The sequence below is a fragment of the Poeciliopsis prolifica genome, unplaced genomic scaffold (genome assembly GCF_027474105.1).
Source record: "Poeciliopsis prolifica strain line A6 unplaced genomic scaffold, Auburn_PproV2 SCAFFOLD014, whole genome shotgun sequence".
In the NCBI taxonomy this organism is placed as follows: domain Eukaryota; kingdom Metazoa; phylum Chordata; class Actinopteri; order Cyprinodontiformes; family Poeciliidae; genus Poeciliopsis; species Poeciliopsis prolifica.
Genome location: NW_026562389.1, coordinates 1,973,128 through 1,993,783, shown reverse-complemented (window position 1 = coordinate 1,993,783; position 20,656 = coordinate 1,973,128). Strand labels below are relative to the sequence as shown.

General features: G+C 37.9%; 1 protein-coding gene across 3 annotated transcripts; it reads right to left on the bottom strand.

Moving 5' to 3' along the window:
* Window positions 1-667: 667 nt before the first annotated feature.
* Window positions 668-18,292, bottom strand: ercc6l2 (excision repair cross-complementation group 6-like 2). Of its 3 annotated transcripts, none has more exons than XM_055039848.1 (20): window positions 18,203-18,292; window positions 14,414-14,823; window positions 14,186-14,302; window positions 13,867-14,060; window positions 12,822-12,915; window positions 12,565-12,632; window positions 12,241-12,448; window positions 11,997-12,137; window positions 11,497-11,613; window positions 11,288-11,407; window positions 11,130-11,201; window positions 10,391-10,536; window positions 9,266-9,361; window positions 9,039-9,138; window positions 8,292-8,444; window positions 7,703-7,786; window positions 5,751-6,699; window positions 5,503-5,657; window positions 5,086-5,243; window positions 668-3,639 (listed from the first exon to the last, which is right to left on the bottom strand). In XM_055039848.1, the coding sequence occupies exons 1-20, from the start codon at window positions 18,228-18,230 to the stop codon at window positions 2,460-2,462; spliced, it is 4,590 nt and encodes a 1,529-aa protein (XP_054895823.1). In that variant the 5' UTR covers window positions 18,231-18,292; the 3' UTR covers window positions 668-2,459. The 3 variants fall into 3 exon arrangements, with proteins under 3 accessions (XP_054895823.1, XP_054895822.1, XP_054895824.1); XM_055039847.1 differs by lacking the exon at window positions 18,203-18,292 and adding an exon at window positions 15,193-15,440; XM_055039849.1 differs by lacking the exon at window positions 18,203-18,292 and adding an exon at window positions 15,193-15,440 and having other exon boundaries at window positions 11,497-11,550.
* Window positions 18,293-20,656: the final 2,364 nt, after the last annotated feature.

Below are 20,656 nucleotides of genomic sequence, written 5' to 3'. Positions count from 1 at the left end.
AAAAAACACAAAGAAATTGAGCTTGAGGGTGAGAAACAGTAGAAGTATGGATTAAAAAAAAGAGAAGATGAGTGATTTTTTTTTTTCTTTCCTGATGGCCAAACGCTCACATATGGCTGGGCTTTGCTTGCATAGCCTCACTTCAAGGCGAAGGGCCCTGCAAACATAAACAGTGGAGCGGCCGCAGCTGGAGCAGGGAGGCAGCCGCCTGCTTGCAGAGACCTCTCCACACTAAACAATGGATCAAGTGACGCACATGCTTTTGGCAGAGCAACAGAGACCCAGGCAGTTCTTCACTTCGTTTATATCTCTGCTCTCTCAATATTTACCCCATGGTAAAACACACAGTTTTCCATTCCTTTTGTCTGTAAGAAGCAAAAGAGCAGACCTCCCTCCAGTTCCTGCTACTCTGCTCTGTTTGAGTAGATGTTTTTTTTTTTATCTTAAAAGTCTTTTTAAATTTGAATAGCTTTCGCTCCATACAAATATTGTGAAATCTTTCCAGTGGAATTTATTACCATTTTTAATTTCAAGTGATAATCTTTATGAGAAAAAAAAAGAGGATTAGCCTCCCTTACTGTGTGAGTCAGAGTATTAGACACTCGGTTGGCAGAAGTTTTTATGCATTTGCATTATGTCTCTTTTATGATGGGGCACAATGGGGAACGGAAGAACCCAGGAGCCAGTGTGTTAACCCAAATTACAGCTAACAGTTTCCTGGGTAACTGGATAGGAATGAGGGGCAAATTGTGTGTAATTTCCTAATGAAGGGAGAGAGGTGTTTTTTTAATGTTTAGAGACCTCCTCTGCCTGTTACGGTAAGAGCAGAACTCTGCACCCCTCCACTGCAGCTGCTAGCTTGATGAGACACCCCAAAGTTTCTGTTTATAAATCTTGCGCTAAAATGTTGGGCAATATTTCTTTCCACACACATTATGTGTTTTGTTTAATGACTTAAACAAAGTCATCATGTTCCCTCATGATTACAGTGCTTCTCGAAAGGCTTCATGAGACATGATGGACCATCGCTTTATAAGTTGCTGTAACAATACAGTAGATCTAAGGAATTTTACAAACAAAAATTCGGTGCTTATATTTGAATCCAATATTGATTTTTGCAAATCAACAGTAGAATTCATAAAGGCTCCAATATAAGTCAGTATTTTCATTCAAGTTGAAGAAAACTGCAAGTTTGCATGTATTAAGAAAAAAAACTGGTATAACTTATTAACCAAAAGCAACTGTTTTCCATCTGTGGGTAAAGTTTTTAATTTGTCACAAAGAGCTCACAAATTTTGGATTGGAAGCAAAGATCAGTGGCAATCGAGCTCAGAAAGGATGTCAACTCTCACAAACAGTCTTGCAAAACCACATTAGGTGTCACAGCCTGATATCCACCGGCTAACTGCTACTTGGCTTTCCATCATTGGCAAACTTAAATGGGTTTAAATATAAGATACAATTAGGGCATTGTTCGTTTAGACATAAACCGTTCCCAGCAATCAAGTGTTCGATTGATGACAAAACCAAAAAAAAATAAAAAATAAACAAAAAAACTGGGATCTGCAAGTTTGCAGATGAAAGAAAAAGAAGTAACAAGCAAGTGGTTTAGGGTTCTGGGGGGAAAAAAAGGTGTTTTATTTCTTCCTGTGTACAATTTAACACGGGTGTGGCTACGGCAAACACTTGCATGAAGCGATCTACCACCCAGTAGTGCGAACACAAGCTTTTTGACAACTTGTGCAGTCTTTTGAGACATCCATCCCCTTCTCTTGTTTACTGATAGCTATCTGCACGTTCTAATTTCTGCGAAACACGGAACGGAGCACAGATTTTCTTTTTTACCTCAGCACAAAAGCTGAAAGGGGTCAAAACGGCTGTGTGTTACGACATGCTCATGAAATAATTGACGCACAAATGAGCCTGCCTTTGCTTTTGAGTTATGGCGATGATGCAAGCAGGAGTTGCAAGAGTTTGAATATGACATATAAAAATAAAAGCAAACAGAGAGTTTCAAACGGAGGAACATAAGGACAATCCATTCAAACCTTCCCAAGGTCATTAACTGCTTGGAAGCTTTTTTGCTTGGAAGCTGTCACTTTTTGGGGACTTTTGTGGCACGATTGACAACTCGGATTAGAGTAAAGAACTGCAGGAGGATCTGACCATTTACAGCAAACAACGTGGCTTCTTTTCAACCCCCAAAAGCCACTGTCTTCAAGTTCAGTTTTGCAACAGCAAAACAGTCCTAAATAATACAGCTTCCATAAGTTAGTGAATACAATGCTATTTTGCACTTCACTAAGCTGATGCATAAAAGGCACAATCATTCACACCACCGAGGATACAAAAACAAACTTTAAAATATGTACACTAACATAGCCGAGTATTTGAGCAACACTGCAGTTTAACAATTCTGAAAATAAAAATAAAATAATGTTCTAAAAGGCTTTATTGTGTCATTTCCTCCATAGGAACTTGTCATTTGTTTTCCAGAGATTTTTGCTTTCCTTTTGCCCAGAAAAACCTCGAGCGGCAAAAGTGGTATTAATGCAAACTTTCTGCACCTCCTCTGGGTCAGTTAGTTTGTTGATTCTCTCTTCATTGCCCTCACTGAGGATGTCCCAGATGTCTTTGCCAGTCCTGCTTGATTTCTGCACCAGCGCAGTATTTGGTGTAACTGAGCTCGAATCAGTACCTAAACTTAGTTTGCGTGAAGACGATGTGTCAGGTGTTGGATTTAGCAGCAAAGAAGATACAGGAGGTGTTTTTGGGGCACTTTTCTGTTGTGCATTCTTGCCTTTAGGTTTCAGCAAATCATCAAGAATGGATGTATCTCCTATAAGATCTTTGAGGTGGGCGCTATTGCACAAGGCAGTAGGAGGCTCAGAACTTTCTTGCGATGTTACCCCCATCCTCAGTGAGGTTTCCTGGATTCCTTGTTCCCTGTCTTGAGCTGCGGGTTTGGATAACGTGGCGGAGCTGCAACGCCTGAGGTCAGGCAAAGAAGGGCAGTCTCTGTCTGTGTGGTTCAGGAAAGCAGCAACAGCAGACTCCCTGGACCCCTGACCAACGCTGCTGGCCCGATCTACGGCAAGACCACCACCAGCTCGGCAGGCTCCAGCAGTAGAAACACTGCTCTTCTGTGTCCTTGAATGTCTGCTGGCACTGGAGACCGTCTCTTCCTGCTCCCCTGACATGAACCTTTGAACATCCTGTAGAGGATCAGGAAGATTCATCTCAGCTATCCCTGCCTTTTTTGGTGGTTCAAGACCATTATTTTTCAGGACGCCAGATCCACTCTGTGGTGAAGAAACATTGTTTTGTGGAGATCTGGGGATAGTTCTTCTGGTCTGACTGTATTTTCTTACTTTTCTGACTCCGGAAGATTTAATCTGTTGGGTTTTGTCTGACATTTTAGTAGATGATGGGGAAGTAGCAGTTGTAGGAGAGGAAGGCTGCGCTGTTGTGTCAGGGAAGTTTTCTCTGACAGCTTCGGCCACATCAGAGTGGCTCAGTGAAGTGTAGTACCGACAGAGCCAGTCGAGTCTATGAGATGAAATTCCTTTCAGAATCTCAGTGGCAAACTGATGGACTGAACCAAATTTGAAATGTTGGGCCATTTCCTCCAGCTGCTGCCTGTGCAAAGAATGACAGAGACAAAAAATAAGTAACATTTTTAAAGATACAGTATGTAGAGCAAGATTTAAATAAACTTTATTATGAGAAATGTTTTTCAATGCTTAAAAGCAACCAGAATAGACAATACCTGCCTAAACACACATAACTCTTTGTTGGAAAAATAAATGATAACTTGGCTGATTTTCTTATCATGAGATTATGTTTGTGCATACCACACATTTAACATTTTCAGAGTAATTCTTCTCAGAGTACTTCTTCAGAGTAATATTCTGCAGGTCTGTAAGGTCTAACCTAAGATGAGAAGTACTGCAGGGGTTATAAGGATGATCCTTCATTTTAACAGCTTTCATGGAGCCATTAAAAACCATACTCAGTGACACCAGCACCTTAAAGTGACCATTTGTGGCGTTTCACTGGAAACACAATAAGTAAACGTAACGATAGTAAAACCTATCGTGCATATGGATTCAAATCATTAAACAAACCGAGGCGACATCAACATAACCTGATGTGTATTTTCATTCACTGGTGAACCTCTAGGGAGAGATATAGCCTTCCCCAGCTGGGAGCCAGGCTGGAGCTATAAAGGGGTCTGTGTGTCAGTATATATGGGCGACTGAGGCGAGGTGATGAAGCAGAATGGAGTTATGTCTGTGTGTGTGAACACCACATGTGTGGGTGTGTGTACATAAATGCTGGCTAGAATGTGCGGGTTTGGAAGACCTAAGGCAATCGTTTTTGGTCAGTCTCAGGAGGACTGCGGTTGCAAAGGGGGAAACTCCTTCAGCGTTGTGCCTGATCATAGCTGGGTAATCTTTGGCATGATGCTGGGAAATAGGTAGAGGGGAAGCCTCAGAGGTGGTCTTTTTCTGCATACACACATGAGTAGTTATTAAGGTCCAGGTGGGGGCTCTCAACACTGTTTCTGTGGTGGGTTTTTGGCCTTCTTCCCAACACTGCCAGGAATCCCTCTCCTCTTTTATTTCTTGCCCATTATTCTACTTCTTCCAAAATGTTGGTTCTAATTCTTACTTCCATCCTCCTTTAAAACGATTTTCTCTGACAGCCGTGTGGCAACTTTAATTTAATTATTTATTATACTTTTTGTGTTTTAGTGTCCTGGTTTTGTATTTAACGTTTGTATTTATTGTATTGATAGAATTGGTGTAGTTCAGTCATTTTCACCTCGTTTGCATGACCTTACTTTGTTTTTACCAAGATAAAAAATCTCATTATCCAGGAAGACAGATGAAAAATTGCATTTTAGCTAATTCTGGCATATTTATAAAAATGTTAATTAGTATGCATAGCCCCTGACAAATAAAATACATTAAAGCCGTCCTTGATAGCTTATATTTATTTTTTATAAATCTGTTTATTCCTTATGCTCTTCTTGCTTGCCTTCAATTATTCAGTATAATAATTAGAACTGCTTTTAAATACCTGCAGACTGCTTTGGGAGTATCTCCAATAATCACTGTCATGCATCCAGTGTGGTGGATCTTCTTGCTTGAGAAGATCACTGGATGATCCACGTTGGGCCTCTGCAGATGGATGGCACTGGAGTTAGACTGGCTGGCTGGTAAACTCGCTGGCAGGCTCTGGAACAGAAGTTCAAAATGCAATAATCAAATTTTTAAAGACCAGTGCCATCCATCTGCAAAATAGCTTAGAATGGTGAGGGAAAACCTAATCTTACAATCATTTTAAAGCTCTCAGGACAGAAAAATCTACTTGCATCGATGTAACAAATATTTTAAATATTTTTATTGCCATACAATTGTAAATTAGAGCTCACACAATAGTACTCCTAACTCTGTATTTACACAGCCACTGGACTTGGTGTTTGTTTCTACGTACCTCCTGGGTTCCCAGCAGGTTGTTGGCCGGAAGCTGTGAGAACATTCTGCGTTCAAACACGTCCCGCACAGCTGCCCTGCTGATCAGCTCCTCTGCTCTGCTGCCACCCACCACCTGCTGGTTAGAGTGCATATACACCACCTCCTGCACACGTCCTTTACACAAATAATGGACATGGTTCATATTAGAAATAACCATTTTACAAGTATGATCATTCATACATAAAACGAAAGAACCATCACTCTAACCCAGCACATTGTCGATGGTTTGCTCCTTTTCCTCAGATGCTGGAGTTGTTGAACCTCTCAGTCTTGTAAATGAAGCAACTTCTGACCTTCCCGCTCGTGTCCCTGGAGCTGAACGTTCATCTTCTGAAGATGTAAAAGCTTCTATCACTTCTGTATACTTGGATCTTGCCTTGTCCCTTGCTCCGGCACTTTGCCTTCTTCTGCCACGGCCCAGCTTCCTCCTGCCTCCATCTTCTTCTTTGTTGTACAAATTTGAAGCATCCCTTTTGGAACATATTTGTGCCTCTAGGTCTAAATCCTCAGATTCTTCAGAGCATCCTTCAAACTGATGCACTTTTGTAACTGTAGTTTTAAGCCTACTAGCTTTCTTGTTTTCTGGTGAGGAATTTCCATCACTCTCGTCATCCACTGCTGTTTGTTTATTTAGCCGTCTTTTCAGGCCCAATTTCTGTCTTTCAGCATAATTCCCCTTATTAAACAATAAAATGTTATTTCCATCATCTATGTCTTGTCTGTCTGAGCCGATGGATTTGTTCCGGGGTTTTGTTTCAGATTGTGGAACGCGGGCAGCACCAGTTCCTTCACAGGAAGTTGTGCAGATGCCTGTGGAGGAATTGTCTATCTTTTGATCTCCTGCCTCCTCCTCAAAGGGACTATCTTCAGCAGAGGAACTACAGTCTCCTTCCCTAAGTTGCTGTCTATCCTTTACAGTTTCAAGGAGTCTGGAGAAGCCATGTTGGAGAAGACTAATGTGAACAGGTCCACCAGCAGCTTTCCCACTCCTGTTGCCATGGCCTGCACTCGGATTTGTAGTTTTTGGCTTTGGCCCTTGCAACTCCTCATCAGTTTCGCTCCCACTGCTGAAGTCTAGCACACCTTTTGGGATTTTTGAGACATGCATGTTCTCCTCAGGTGCTTCATCCTTTGACAACGTGTCGTCTCCATGTTCCTGAAACAGAACAGGAGAAATGTACATTTTAAGAAAAGCACATACAGGAAAACTGGTGTAATATTTAGCAACAATATGCAGCCAAAGCGTAAAATCTTCTCTGTTTTGTGTCATCTTGAAACTAACCAGCCCTTGTGAATTTCAAGTGGCAAATTTAAAACAGATGTTTTCCAACAACAAATCAAAGTAAACATCAACGTGACAGGAGTCCTGCACGGTGATGTAATCGGAAGAAAACAAAATAAGAGGCAAATGAAGACATGCTTCAGTGTGGTCTGCATCTGCCATGAGGTCAAACAAGTGATTAAATCCATCTGCTCCAAATACAATTGCAAAAATTGTATTTGGTTTCTTTATGTTAAACATAAAAAAAACTCAAACTTCAGTGACAACAATTCAGGGGATTGATTTGTAATTTTTCTTATCCTCTGTACTTCACTCACGTGACGTAATGTTCTGATTTTCTTAAAAGCTGAACACTTGTATCAGATTTCCTTCTCTTCTTTCTTGGCACTATTTAGGCTGATTTTTTTAAGTACAAGTACAAAACCTCAACATAAATTTATGGCAGATATTCAGGGTGGTCAGAAAGAGATGAACGGTAAGATAGATGGATGGATGAACATGTGGAAAGATAGATGAACAAATGGGTAAATGGAAGAATTCTTGGATATGACATTTAAGCAACACAATGGGGGATAAATTCTGGAAAATAAAAACAATTATCCACATTTCAGTTTATTTTTCAGTACTCATCTAGACATATGCCTACTTTGATCTAATTCCAAACTTTTCCAGAAAGTGTAAGAGCCTTCATGTAAGATGCATTTATTTATTTATTTTTCATTTACAATCATGAAAGAAACTGTTGTTTGGGTTGACTGTCAGACAAATGTCCCTGTTTGAAGAATGTCTCCGTGGGAATAGGGCAGTGAATTGGCCACTTGGGAAAAGAGGAAAGATAGGAAAGGTGAGCTGCACTGAGAATGATAGCGTTACTTACTTCATTTCTGCTCGTCTTGTTCTCCTTCTCGCCCTCTTTGTGCGTTTTTGTTGTTATGACACCGGCCTCCACTTGTCCCTCTCGCTGGGAGGATGATGCATGCATTCATTAGCACATTTCACCAAATACAATCAAACTTAACAGTGGATCTTGTAAACCTTCAAATCTTAACTTTGCCTGCAGTGTTTGTGGCAAAGTCTAAAGCTTCTCCTCATATATTTTTTTCCTTACTTTGGGCCAAACATAAAAAAAAAATGTAAATCCAAACCAAGAAAGTTGAAATTTTTCTAAATTTATTCAAAAGGTTTCACTTTTTGTCCTGAGAGAAAGAGTCAGATTATTACAAATGATTATGACCCAAGAGATTAACTATTGGTGTGGCCACAAAGGACTAAATAAATGTCAAAAATGCTTGAAGAAAATCTCTAGAAAGACCTTCGGAAACCCCAAAAAAATGTTTGTTAGAGAATGCACAGAAATCAAAGCTTGTTTGGCTTCTTTAAACCAAAGTATGATCAAAATGAAAACAAAAGCAAATTTCAAATGAAAACACACTGTGACACATTGAAAGAAACATTGAAGGACTAACCTCTAAAATTCTGCGGGTGAGACATGTTCCTTCTATCTGCAGCCTGAACAGATTTTTGATCCCAAACAGTTCCCCTTTATAGAGACTGTTTCCCTGCACTGCTTCAAAGTACCGCCGGGCATTCTCTTTACCGACTACTGAGCACTGCAACTGCTGTGAGAGAGAAAAGAAAACAAAATAACAAAACGTAATCCAGTGAAAATAATGTCAATTTTACATCTTTTTCCTACTTAAATGAGCTGCATTTACATCGTATTTGAAATCTGATCAAGAAACTTGTTTAATAAAAAGGATAAATGTGAGTCAGTATGTTAAAAGCTAATGTTCTCCTTAAATTTTCTGGACACTGAATGACAGTAATCTAAGCTGTGAACAAAACCCAAGACACTTTCTTTAAGTTTGGCATTATTCTTAAAATATTAATCAGAGCTTGGTGAATTCCTCTCAGCACCTTACTGTGCTCTCTTAATGCATCTAGTTAATCAGGATTAACTAGATGCATTTAATTTTTAACTAAAAGGTTTCAGCAAACAATATAATTCAAATGAATATCAGACTAATAGATATAACCATAATTATATCTAATTATATACATATATATAAAAAAATCAAATATCACATTTTGCCTATTTGATAAATTATTGCATTTTGTTTATATTTAAGCAATATCTCAACTTTTTCAGAAGTTGATTTTAAAAAACTAAAATATTAAAATATTTTTAAAACCACATTACAATTGTTTTGTACCTGCTTGTATAATTGTCTGAGGTAGATGACCTCTTCTACAGTCCCAAGTGAGATCAGCCTGAAAACAGTGACGTCCCTGCACTGGCCAATACGATACGCCCTGCAGAGACAAACACACAAACAACCATCACATTAATAGCATTAAGATGCTATTAATATGATTCTGAATAAAATGATTTGTGCACAAAAAACTAAAATTAAGTAAGTATTATGTTGAAAAAAGCTACCTGTCAATAGCCTGAAGATCATTGGCTGGGTTCCAGGTGGGGTCAAACAGCACAACGACGTTAGCACCTACAAAGTTCAGACCAAGACCCCCCGCCCTAAAAGAAGAAAGATTTATTTAAAAGGCTAACTATATTGTATAACAATAAAACCTGAAAGTCTTAAGGATATAAAACTAAATGCATCACACTTATTTCTAATTTTTTTCAAAGCAGATAAGTAAAGTGAAAACCTACTCTTCTGACAGCTTGTTTGAGTCACACAAATGAAAAATATTAAGCTTGTAGCATATATAAATAATGGATTTATGAACATATCAAGTGATGTGTTGACATGTGCAATTCTCTGTGGATGAAGAGAGAATAACTTGTTTCCAAAAATAAACCTTTTATTAGTAGAAGCATATGTGGAATGGATGTGTGCGCATACTGGTAACAGAAACTGATATAAAGCAACCAACAACTTAAAGCTGAAAGATGAGTAAACAATGGTTCATACCACAGCTAGGACTAATTACTCAGGCAGGGAGTTGCACATGCAACAGCACTGCAGTTGTTTGTGAGCAAAAAGTTAATCAGTTAAAAAAATACTTTCATCAATATGTGAAAAAAACAAAGTTGAGGATTCCTAATGTGAAGCATTCAGGGAAAAATAGCATGGCTGATGCATAAACTGATGCATCCAAACTGAATGCTGACAGAAATCTGAGGTTTTAAATCACAGTTTATGTTAAAGGTGGTTGTTCACACGTTACTCCTAAAACTAAGCTCACCATAGGAGTATCTTTAAATCCCTCATTGGGGTGCAGCTTTGTTAATTACATACACCATTACACTCTTGATAACAATTCTCCTGACTTCCTCATTGTATCAATCACAATATAAATCTTTTTGACTTAATGAACTCAAACTGAAGCCAAACTGTCCTATTGCTGATTTTCTTTTGATTCTGATTCCAGAGTTTGCTGCTCAAAACAAAATGTTATTACGCTGCTGTTATTTATGGCTCACTTCTTTTGTTAATGCTTTTTATATATTTTAGTTGAAAAGAAACTTTAAAAATATTTCCCCTTTAAAGCTGAACAGGATGTTTAAAAAATGGAAAAGTTGTATAGTTTTTCCACTAACATGGTAGAAACCAGACACAAATTGACGTGAGAAGAGCTGTTGAATTCTTTCACAATCTGGACTCTTTCTCTGGACTTGGTGGTTCCGTCCAATCGACTAAAATCCAGTCCCTCTGCCATGCAGTAACTCTCCAGGATATTTAAGAGCTGAAAGGATATGCAGGCGATAATATAAGAAAATTAAGAGAACAAAAATAACTTCACATGATGTGAATGCAACTCATTAAAAAGTAGGGGTTTACACAGGATAAAAACAAGACACTACACAAACAAATCATATGTAAAGCAATATTTAAAGGATAGCATTAGGAACTCTGACTGTATATTTTTATATATGCTATAGCGTATGCATTGCTGTGACCTTTAAGAGCTCTTGTGTTCCAAAAAAGCAAAAGACAGGTCATAAAAATATGACCCCATAGAGGCCACAAATATTATTGGATGGTATAAGGTGACAGCAGCCATTGGATTGTGCACAGTCTAGTTATCCATAACGATCTAATTGCTGTCAAAATCCCAAAGGTATGCCTAAAAATGCACGTCATGAGAAAACTATTATTCCAGCTTTTTCTAACTGGAGGCGAGTTGCGATCTCACAGCAGAGACATTAAATTTTGTGGATGCAACGAGACAAAATATGAATACATATGCAAAACACTGTACATCTTATGTACTAGTAACATAGACTTAACTGTGTAAGACCAGATCAATCAACAAATGCACTCAAAAGCAATTCTCACCTTGGTTGACTGAGAAAAGATAAGTACTTTGTCTCTCTTCTGCAGATAGTACTTCAGAAGCTTTCGCAAAACCTTAAAGAAAGCATACACTTGCAAATCAACAGCACTGAAACATTCTGTGAATATTGCATGGAAATGTTTTCATGTGAGTGCGGTACCTTCATTTTTCCACTATACATCGGGTCTGAAAGAGCTTCAAAGGCTTCATTTTTGCATCTGTGCACAAAGTCTGGGAACTTCTGGAAAACCTTAGCACAGACGGAACTCACATACTTTTCCTATAAGATACAAATAAATAAATTCAATCAACAGCATTATAAAAAAAAAAGAGGACTCAGTTTAACCTGATACATAATAAGTTTTTTACCTGTTTCTTGCTGGTGCCTGAAGAAGACTGAAGAAGGGCTGCGTGGTTGGCAACCTTCCTCAATATGGTTAGGTAGGAAAAGTACAGATGCTTTACATAAACACCCTGAGAGTTTTTCTGGGAATGAAAATGATCTTTAATTGCTTGGAGAAAACTTAATATAACCAACATGATGTACGAATGAGATTTAAACAAAATCAAATTTGCCGGGTTCTTTCCTAAATTAAAGTACTGATCACCTGATTTAATTCATGGTAGACTGTCGCTGAGGCAGTTTGTAAACTTCAACAAAAAGATGCATCGAACCGTAGTAAGAACTGCAAGATAGTGTGCAGTTCACTAAAAAAATATTAAGTGAAAAAGAGGATGACTCTAAATAGTGATTAGTTAAAATTTTCAAGGTAGGTTGAATAGTTTTGTCTATACTTTAAAATTTTAACTAACCCCATAAACATATCATAAACAGTAACACTATGGAAGAAGGGGGAAAAAGAACTAACTTGATAGCAGCAGCCCCTTCGGGTGCGTCCACTTTGGCAGTCACATTTCTCTGAAGATCTCAGCAGTAACGTCACATCCTCAGTGTCCAGCACTGCCTGATAAACAGTCTGCTGAAAGTCTGTCAGAGAGCAGTACACTACCTGGGACAAAACATACCAAGGAGACTCACTAAGGTATCATTGTTTTAAAAACTGAGAAGAGATCGAACAGGTATTTGATGCTCTTTAGGGCCTCCACACTTACCCTGTCGTCCTTTTTTGGCAGCTGCTCTTTGATGTGCGATTTCGTTCTCCTGAGGAAAAAAGGAGCAATCTTCCTCACCAGGGCTCGAACAGTCTTCCTCCCAGTAGCCAGGGCACGTTTGGTCGCACTGTGCCTCTGCCCCTTTTCGATGGGATCTGAGAAATTGTTTTTGAAATGCCCCAAGTTGCCAAGACAACCTGGATTGGCCCTGAATAGAATAAACGTCAATGAATTCATGAATCCACAAATTAATTCATAAAATTAATACAAAATAATATCAGATGTTATATTATCTTATGATAAAATCAAATCATATCAACCCACCAGTCCATAACACACCACAGCTCTTCCAAGTTGTTCTGCAAGATGGTCCCAGTGAGACCGATTCTGTTCTGATGGAACAAAAACGTAAGAATTAAAACTTCGTTGAAAACACACAACCACAGAGGCTGTTGTATTTTTTTGCCTGAAAACATTTAACATAATAGTGCTTTTAATTAATATTCCTAAAACCATCAGCAATTATTAACTATACACAGAAAATATCCATTATGATATTAAATACTCCTTATTCTTCTCACCTTACATTTCAGCTCCTTCATAGATTGAGTGATCTGGGACTCTGGGTTTTTTATCTTGTGAGCCTCATCAACAACCACTGCTGACCAGTTGATTCTTTGGAGGAGGACATAGATATTTTATTTCTGAAGTATCAAATTTATTTATTTTTATCTTTGTACAAATTTGTTGATCCTCAATAATACAACAATTAAATTTGAAGAAAAAGTGGATTCTAAATATGAATTGGATTTGTTTGTGAAATGCCTTAAAATTATGTCAGTTGTAATCAGACAGTAACAATAAACTGAGTCATATGACCATGTGGAAAGGTTTTAAAACCTGTCTAGCTTGGTTTAACTAACCATTCAACAAGCGAGACTTAATTCTGAGCTATTCAAGTAGTGTTGTTCCTCTTTGGACTTTCTTAATAGTTTTATAATTATATTTTAAGTTTGGCTGAATTCACAAATTTTCAGTCCATCGACCTAAATATCAGGAAATTATTGTCGATTGATTTAAAAAATAATAAAAAAAAAACCTTAGGAAAAAGATAGATGTATGTGATAATAAAAAAGCGTATCAAAAGCAAAAGAAGAACAATGTTGGAAAAGCATGTCTTTAAGAAATAGGAAAGATCCCACACAAAACCCAAGAGCTGGACCATAAAAAAGTTGATCATCTATAGCAGCTCCATGTTTTCAGCTAAAATATTTCCTTAGGAATGACCTGGGTGTCTCTCAAACTGAATTCTATTTAGCATTTTTAGCTAACTAAAAAAAGGATAACAATGGGGCGATTTTGAACTATATATTTTTTTGATAAACTCTAAAGAACTAAGAACTTTGTACAGTCAGGCTATTTCTGCCTGTACAATTTACAAGTTTGATATATTTTTATCAAATATACTCTTTTAGCATGTTTTTTTTATTTTTGCAAAATCCCGGCTATATAAAGGTCCAACCCTTCCATATCTGTCATCCTTTATCAATGGCTACATGTAGCATGTTTGAGTTTGCTGCACATTATCCAACCAGAAAAGGTGTATAAGCGCTGTATTTTCATTACTTATTAAACTGATCCAGACAGATGCGGAGAGTCTCGTAGGTGGTGAGAGCGATCTCGATGCGGCCATTCTTGATGCGTGCGAGCTCCTCCTCCTTCCTCAGCCCATGGACCACCACACACTGGAAGTAACCCCATGTGTCCAGTTCATCCTTCCAGTTATAAAGCACCGACAGTGGGGCCACAATCAGAAACACCTGGATGGAATTACACAACACTTTAATCAGCTTCATGACAAACTTATACTATAATCTGTGGCACATGATTGAATGCAGAGGGATTTGAGAAGTTGTTTACAATAGTGGTATATTTTAATACCCACCTTGCTAGGATTACTGTGATTGGAGGGTATCTGAGTTTGGAGAAATTGAGGCCTGTTGTTCTCTACGTCCTCCCATGTCCCAGTTTTGTGCAACACAGCAGCAAGAAAACCTATAATCTATGATTAAAAAGTGGAGAAATTAAAAGCAACAAAGCCAGTGTGACATGTACATAATAAAACTTACATTTAGACAATTGTTAAGATAATTCTGCTGCCTATGTCTTGTACCTGCACAGTTTTTCCTAGGCCCATGTCATCTCCCAGGATACAACCAGTGGAGGTCATGTAGTTGTTGTAAATGAACCTGATCCCATCCCTTTGGTAATCCCTTAAATATCTGTTGATGGTATAAGGAACTCTGTCTTCATCCCTTAGATGTAAAGGAGTGCAGAGGATTGTGTCGGTGTTGCTGCCAGGGAACACGGGTTTCTCTTGTATAGACTGCTTTAAGCCAGATCTCATAAGTTTTGTGACAGATATGGCTTCCTGCTTCCGCTCTTCCTCTCCAGGCTCTCTCTTGAATATCACCCATGCTGTATCATTAGTCTGTGTACTGGAGGTCAGTCTCTGTATGATGGCTTCTCTCAGGATGCCGTCAGGAGAACTCGGAGCAAGACAGCAGTCCCCTTCTCGCCATTCTGCATCACGGAATGAATAAATCACATAGACAGGTGTATTAATGAATTAGCATATCACCAAAGTTAATCCATTAGAGTAAAATTCAAAAACTGAAAGCTACATAGTTATCACACACTGTCACAATTCAAATAAATGTTAATTATGACAAAATGGAATGGATATTTTTCCGAAGGTAATGTCAACTAACAACCTTACAAGAAATTTATTTTTACAAAACATCCCGATATCTTGACTGTATATATATTTTTCTCATATGACCAATTACAGTTTTCAAGTTTGACAAGAACATCGTCTTGTAAAAAATACAACTGCGTCTAGGTTCGGAAAATTTAAAACACAAACTGTACAGCAAAAAATGTCCTGTAAACCTTTCACAGCAGCAGACGCTGAAGCCATTCTGCCTCTAGGAAGGGGCTAGCTTTGTTAGCTTAGCAAACATCACCGACACATTGAAGCGCTCCACTTAATCTGAAACAGGCAGCCATGTCGCACAGATTTAATCGTATAGCGCTCTGTCGCTATTACTTCTCTCTCCTTATTTACATGTGTACAATAAATAAAAAAAAAGCCAACAGATTAGCCGGTAGCAACCGTCCCGGTGAAACTCCACTGCAGCTTTCAGTGTTTATCTATTTTTACAAACCTGGGCGCACTTTCGACACTTATTTAACGACCTGGAAAAATCTGCCAAGAAAAACTGTGGGTAGATTCAAATCACGCGAATATATTCATAATTCAAATGTATTGTTTTCCAGTCACAAAGAATGTATTTTTAAAAAATATTGTTGTGTATTTATAGTGAAAGTGCTCCGAATAATCGTCCTCCTTGTTCAGCAAATTGGTTGTGCTCACGCTGCTGATGTACTATTTCGATGGTTGCATATGCTGCCACTACTACTGCGTAATATATATATTTTAAGTCTTTGTTGTTTTACATTTTTGAGTCTTACTGTGCATTAGGAAAATTTTCATGTTTACTTTTTCAGGACAATAAAACTGAATGGAAACTCATGTCAGATCATAAAGTTACTATTAAATAATTTACTCCGACGTTGTCATCTAGACTCCTCGTTACACCAGTCCTGTGTAAAATCTGATTGCTTTGTTCAGCTGCATACTTTAAATATATTCAACAGTTCCTGAATATCTACCTCATACGTGCCAAGAAGTGCTAATTATACAATAAATCTGACAATATCCATGCAGTTAATGCAGAAAAAAACATAAATTTGTGTTGTTTTTTTTAAACGTATTTTTATTTATGTATTTTTGTCCATAATGCCTCTTGACAGCAAATCTCATTATTTGAAAACTTATTCAATTCCCAGCCACAAATAGATTTTCTTATTTAAATACTTTCAATTGATATAGATAGCTGTGAGTCATTTGGTGAGTATCTTCCATATAAATAAATAAATACATTTTGAAACACTCTCTGCAGGATTTCAAGAATTCTAAATATGCAATAAAAATATATAATTTTGTTCCAGTTTGCATTCAGCCTTCAATTGCAAAAGCAACATAACATTAGATGTAAAGTTAAAAAAGAAAAAAAAATGTTAACTAGCAAGTTGTTTTAATCCGTTTTTAGAAATAAAATGCTCAATGAATTAAAAACAATGTCATGCGAATAATCTTCCAACAAAAGAAGCATTGCTTTGTATATGACACCACAATGACATTCATTCTTAGTCAAATGTGATGGATCTTGCACTCATCTTGTTTTTATGCTGAATAGATTTGCAAACACACAACAAGGCTGCAGTTTTCCAACCTCAATTTTACTTTCCCTAAACCCTGTCATGGCGCTGGAGATGAAGAACGTCTAGGTCCACTTCTTGTCATGGTATACTGCCATACAAAAATAGTGCTTTTTTTGTGCTTTCTCAACACTGGAAAATTTATAGGGCAGCAGCTGCAGATGTTCTCATACAGAAATCCCAAACACTGATGTCAAACCATTTACATGATGGTCTGGATCTTTCACACACTAGTTCTCTGACTCATCCGGGTTTCTTCTGGTCACATTTGCTATCATACAGTCCCAGTGAACCACAGAGAGTTGGGACAAATCTCTGGCTGTTCTCAAAAAGTTTTTGTGAAAACATACTCTTTCACAAATTTTTTTTTTTTACTTTGTTGACTGATTGTTCTAAGTGGGCTGTAATAAAGGGAAGGGTTGACTATTAAACTCATCACTTGACAAAAAAAGACCTTGCATGTAAGTATTTACATTAGTGTTAGCATCCAAACTATCAATTTAAAAACATATTGCAAAGTCAAAAGATTTCATGAGGTCTACATTTCAAATTCAGCATACAAAGCTGTAACATACATACACAGTTTTGTTTCAGAGTGCCATTCGGCCTCGGTTTTATTTTTTTATTTTTTCTCATGTTCCCTTTGATACTTGGTAGAATTCATGTTGGAATTATGATAGTGAGCATGTAATACTGCAGCAAAGAATCTCCATGCCACAATATTTCTATCTTTATGCCTTACAGTGTGCAAGATATTTTAAATTCTGGAATGATGCATTTGTTTCATGTCAAACACAGCCCCTGTTCTTGTGTCCAAATTATTTCATTTTGGAACAATCTGTGCATAGAAAAGAAGTCCTTTTTGACCGTCTACACTTTGTCTACATTCTTTCTGGCAAACTGTTATCATGACAGTACGGTACGGTCTGTGAAGAAATTGAGCTCTTATGCCTTCTCCTAGTGTTCCCATTGCTAACTAGAAATAACTAATCAGAGCCAAGAGGCAAGTCTTAGTGCTATCAATCACAATCTCATGTGGCACTGCTCTTCTCCTTCCCCCCATTGCTCATTGCTGCAATTACAGCTTTTTCCCGTCAGTAGATCCTTTGTAAATGCTCAGGCTAGATAGCATGGCCACCGGTCACGGTACGTTGTTTCTCTGCTATTAGCATATTTAGTAGCGAGTACATGAGGTTGCGTGACAGTATTAAGACCTTCCTCCAGGCTCTGATTGGCTGCTTTTGGTTGGGAGCAATGCATTTCTTCAGATGGCTCAGGTGGAGGAGATCAGTATTTTTAGTGATAATCAGTTTCATAACAAACTATCATCACAGGGTGAAAGTTTTAATACATATGTAAAAAAATAAATAAATAAAAGTTAAATATTGCATCTTTAAGGTTCTTTAACATAATATTTACTTAACTTATACGCTCAATGTGACATTGAAAATTATCCCTCCACTGTTCCTCTCAACTCTAAATCTTATATTAGCAAAAGGATGGTTAATAAACTAAGCCATTCACTACAATAAAATGTGATTAAAATGGCTGAAGACTCAAATTATAATTTGCAGATAAGAAAGTACTTAGAAACAAAAGCAGAAGCAATTTCTCTTACTGCAGGTTTCAGCTGCTCTTGCTCTCATGCACAGTCTCTCCAATGTTCCTATGACTGGACTTTTTAAACGTCAACTCTACTTTTAAGTAAAAGTCCCAGATGACCTGAATTTGGTGGCTTGTTCCCTTTGTCCTGCAGTGAAATGGAAAACTCTACAGGACTGTGTTGTGATCAAACTGCCTCTCATTACACTGCAGTCGCATAGAGGGGTCTTTTGTTTGTATGCTTTGGTCAAATTAAGCACATCAACCAGAAAGTATAACTGACAGTGGCATTTGTGCATGTTTGTGCACAAGTATACAATGTGTGCAGTGCAATCCTTGATTTTTTTTTTTTTCAATTTTCTGTCTTGCCATCAGAGGCTCCACAGACCCTTTTATAACAGCTGATTATTTGGCTGTCAATAAGAATGTTAAACCACAGGTCAGAACAGAAAAAAGAAGACCCTCTGATGACTGCAGATTTACTCTACTCTGGCATTAACCACAGTTCTCCTGCCAGCCATAGAGGACACGCACAAAGTGTTTTATCTTGCAATAAAATATCTGGCTACTAGACAAAGAGTCCCCCTCCTTCTGCTCTTCCGAACCACCTCTAACCCAACATGAACGCTGACTGGGACTCAAAGAACTGCATGACTGCTCGTCTCAACAATGAGGCCACACAGAAAGCACCAGCTCAGCAGAACTGGATGTCCAATTCTCAGGCATTTAAGCATGCAATTACACACCCCTCCACTCACCAATTCATTGCTGGGATCAGTGAGTACAACGTGGTATTTGTAGTAGCTCGATCTGACAGTTGGAGATACTGAGGCAAGGACCTTGGTGCTGTGATTGTCAGTTTGTTTGCTATTAAATTTGGTGCCTTACACTTTTTCCACATTTTGACACTCCACAAATTTCAATATATTTAACTGCTATGTTATTTAATAGGCCATGACAAAGTAGTGCACATTTCTGAGAAGGAAGAAAAGTTCTTCATTTTTTTCAAATAAATAAAAGTGTTGCCCACATCTGTGTTCACCATTCTACTCTCTATATTAGCACTTTTCTTTGGATGTATTGCTGCAGTTTGTTTGTGGTATTTCTCCGCCAGCCTTGCATATTTTAAAATGAAAGTTTTTGCTGATACTATTTTGCAAAAAACTTAAATCTGGACTTTGACTGGCACATTTTAACACATGGATGTTTTTGGATGTAAGCCAAATTCAGCTCTTGCTGTAGTTGGGGCTGTTTACCTGTAGTGCAGGTGAAGGTCTGCTCTAATCGGAAGTCTTTTAGATTGACAAGTGATAACAGGTTTTCTTCCAGGATAGTCTAATATTTAGATCTGTCCATTTCCACCTCACTTCTGTCTACCATATTTTTCGGACCATAGAGCACACCTCACTCACAGGGGTTGTGTTTGACATGAAACAAATGCATCATTCCAGAATGATGCACACCACAAAGTTTTTTTGCACAAGATGCACAAGATTACATCATCATTACTCTGTATTTTGAAGAAGAATTTCCCTTTTTGAACCTCAGACTTTTTATATAGGTATTGTCCTGACTGTTAAAGTGAGAGCGAACACCACGATGAGATCAAAACAGTTCTCTGAGGAAGAATGTAGCACCTTGCGAATCTGATAACAGATTCAGTTGGATTTCAAGAGAATTTTAAATGAGCCATTCCACTATATGGAATTTAGTCAATAAAAGGAGATAATTCAAAACAACTGCCAACATGCCCAAGTTTGGTCATGCAAACAAGTTAATCCTTAAAGTAGATTGCAAGATGCCAGAAGAAAGCCCTCCATAAACATTAAACTGTTATCCATTTAAAAAGGCTCTTGCTGCTGTTGATGTGAAATTGCAGAGAGAGAGAGGCAAGAAAAAACTTTCTTTGTTCTCTTAGGAATACATGAAAGACAGACTGTAGAGTGCCACAAAGAATGTAGAGAAAGACCATGGAGTCTTGAATAATTTGGACAGAAGAGTTTAAAGAAAACTAATTGTCCCCAAGAACAGAGAACATGTCTGGCATAAACCAAATGCTGTATTCCATGAAAAGAACCAACTGTGAAACAGGGAGGTGAAAGTGCTATGGTTATGTTGTTCTGTAGCTAGATCATAGCCAGCTCACAATCACAGAGGGTGGTTGTGGAAAATCGAACAGCATCCTCAAAAAGATTACAATTGAAGTAAAAAACAAAACTGGACCCTGAAACATGGCAGTGACCCAAAATATACCACACTTTCCTTCACGCCATGAAGGAAAGGCGATGGAAAATCTAGATTGTGTCAAAAACTAGATCTCTATCTCAGTGAGATGCAGCAAGATGACTTGAAATGAGCTGAAGATGGAAAAAGCCCAAATATTTCACAACTGAAATGAGTTATAACAAGGCAGACTTATCATAAACCGAAGTCAGAGACTGGAAGATGATATCAAAATTGGCTATTTCAG

Excerpts from the sequence above, each read along its gene's own strand:
- ercc6l2 (XM_055039848.1), bottom strand. The coding sequence starts at position 18,230 with ATGAGAGCAAGAGCAGCTGAAACCTGCA. Across the intron at positions 14,061-14,185 it reads ATCACAGTAATCCTAGCAAG|GTGTTTCTGATTGTGGCCCC; the intron begins GTGGGTATTAAA and ends AATTCCATCCAG. Across the intron at positions 6,700-7,702 it reads ACAAGACGAGCAGAAATGAA|GAACATGGAGACGACACGTT; the intron begins GTAAGTAACGCT and ends GTTCTGTTTCAG.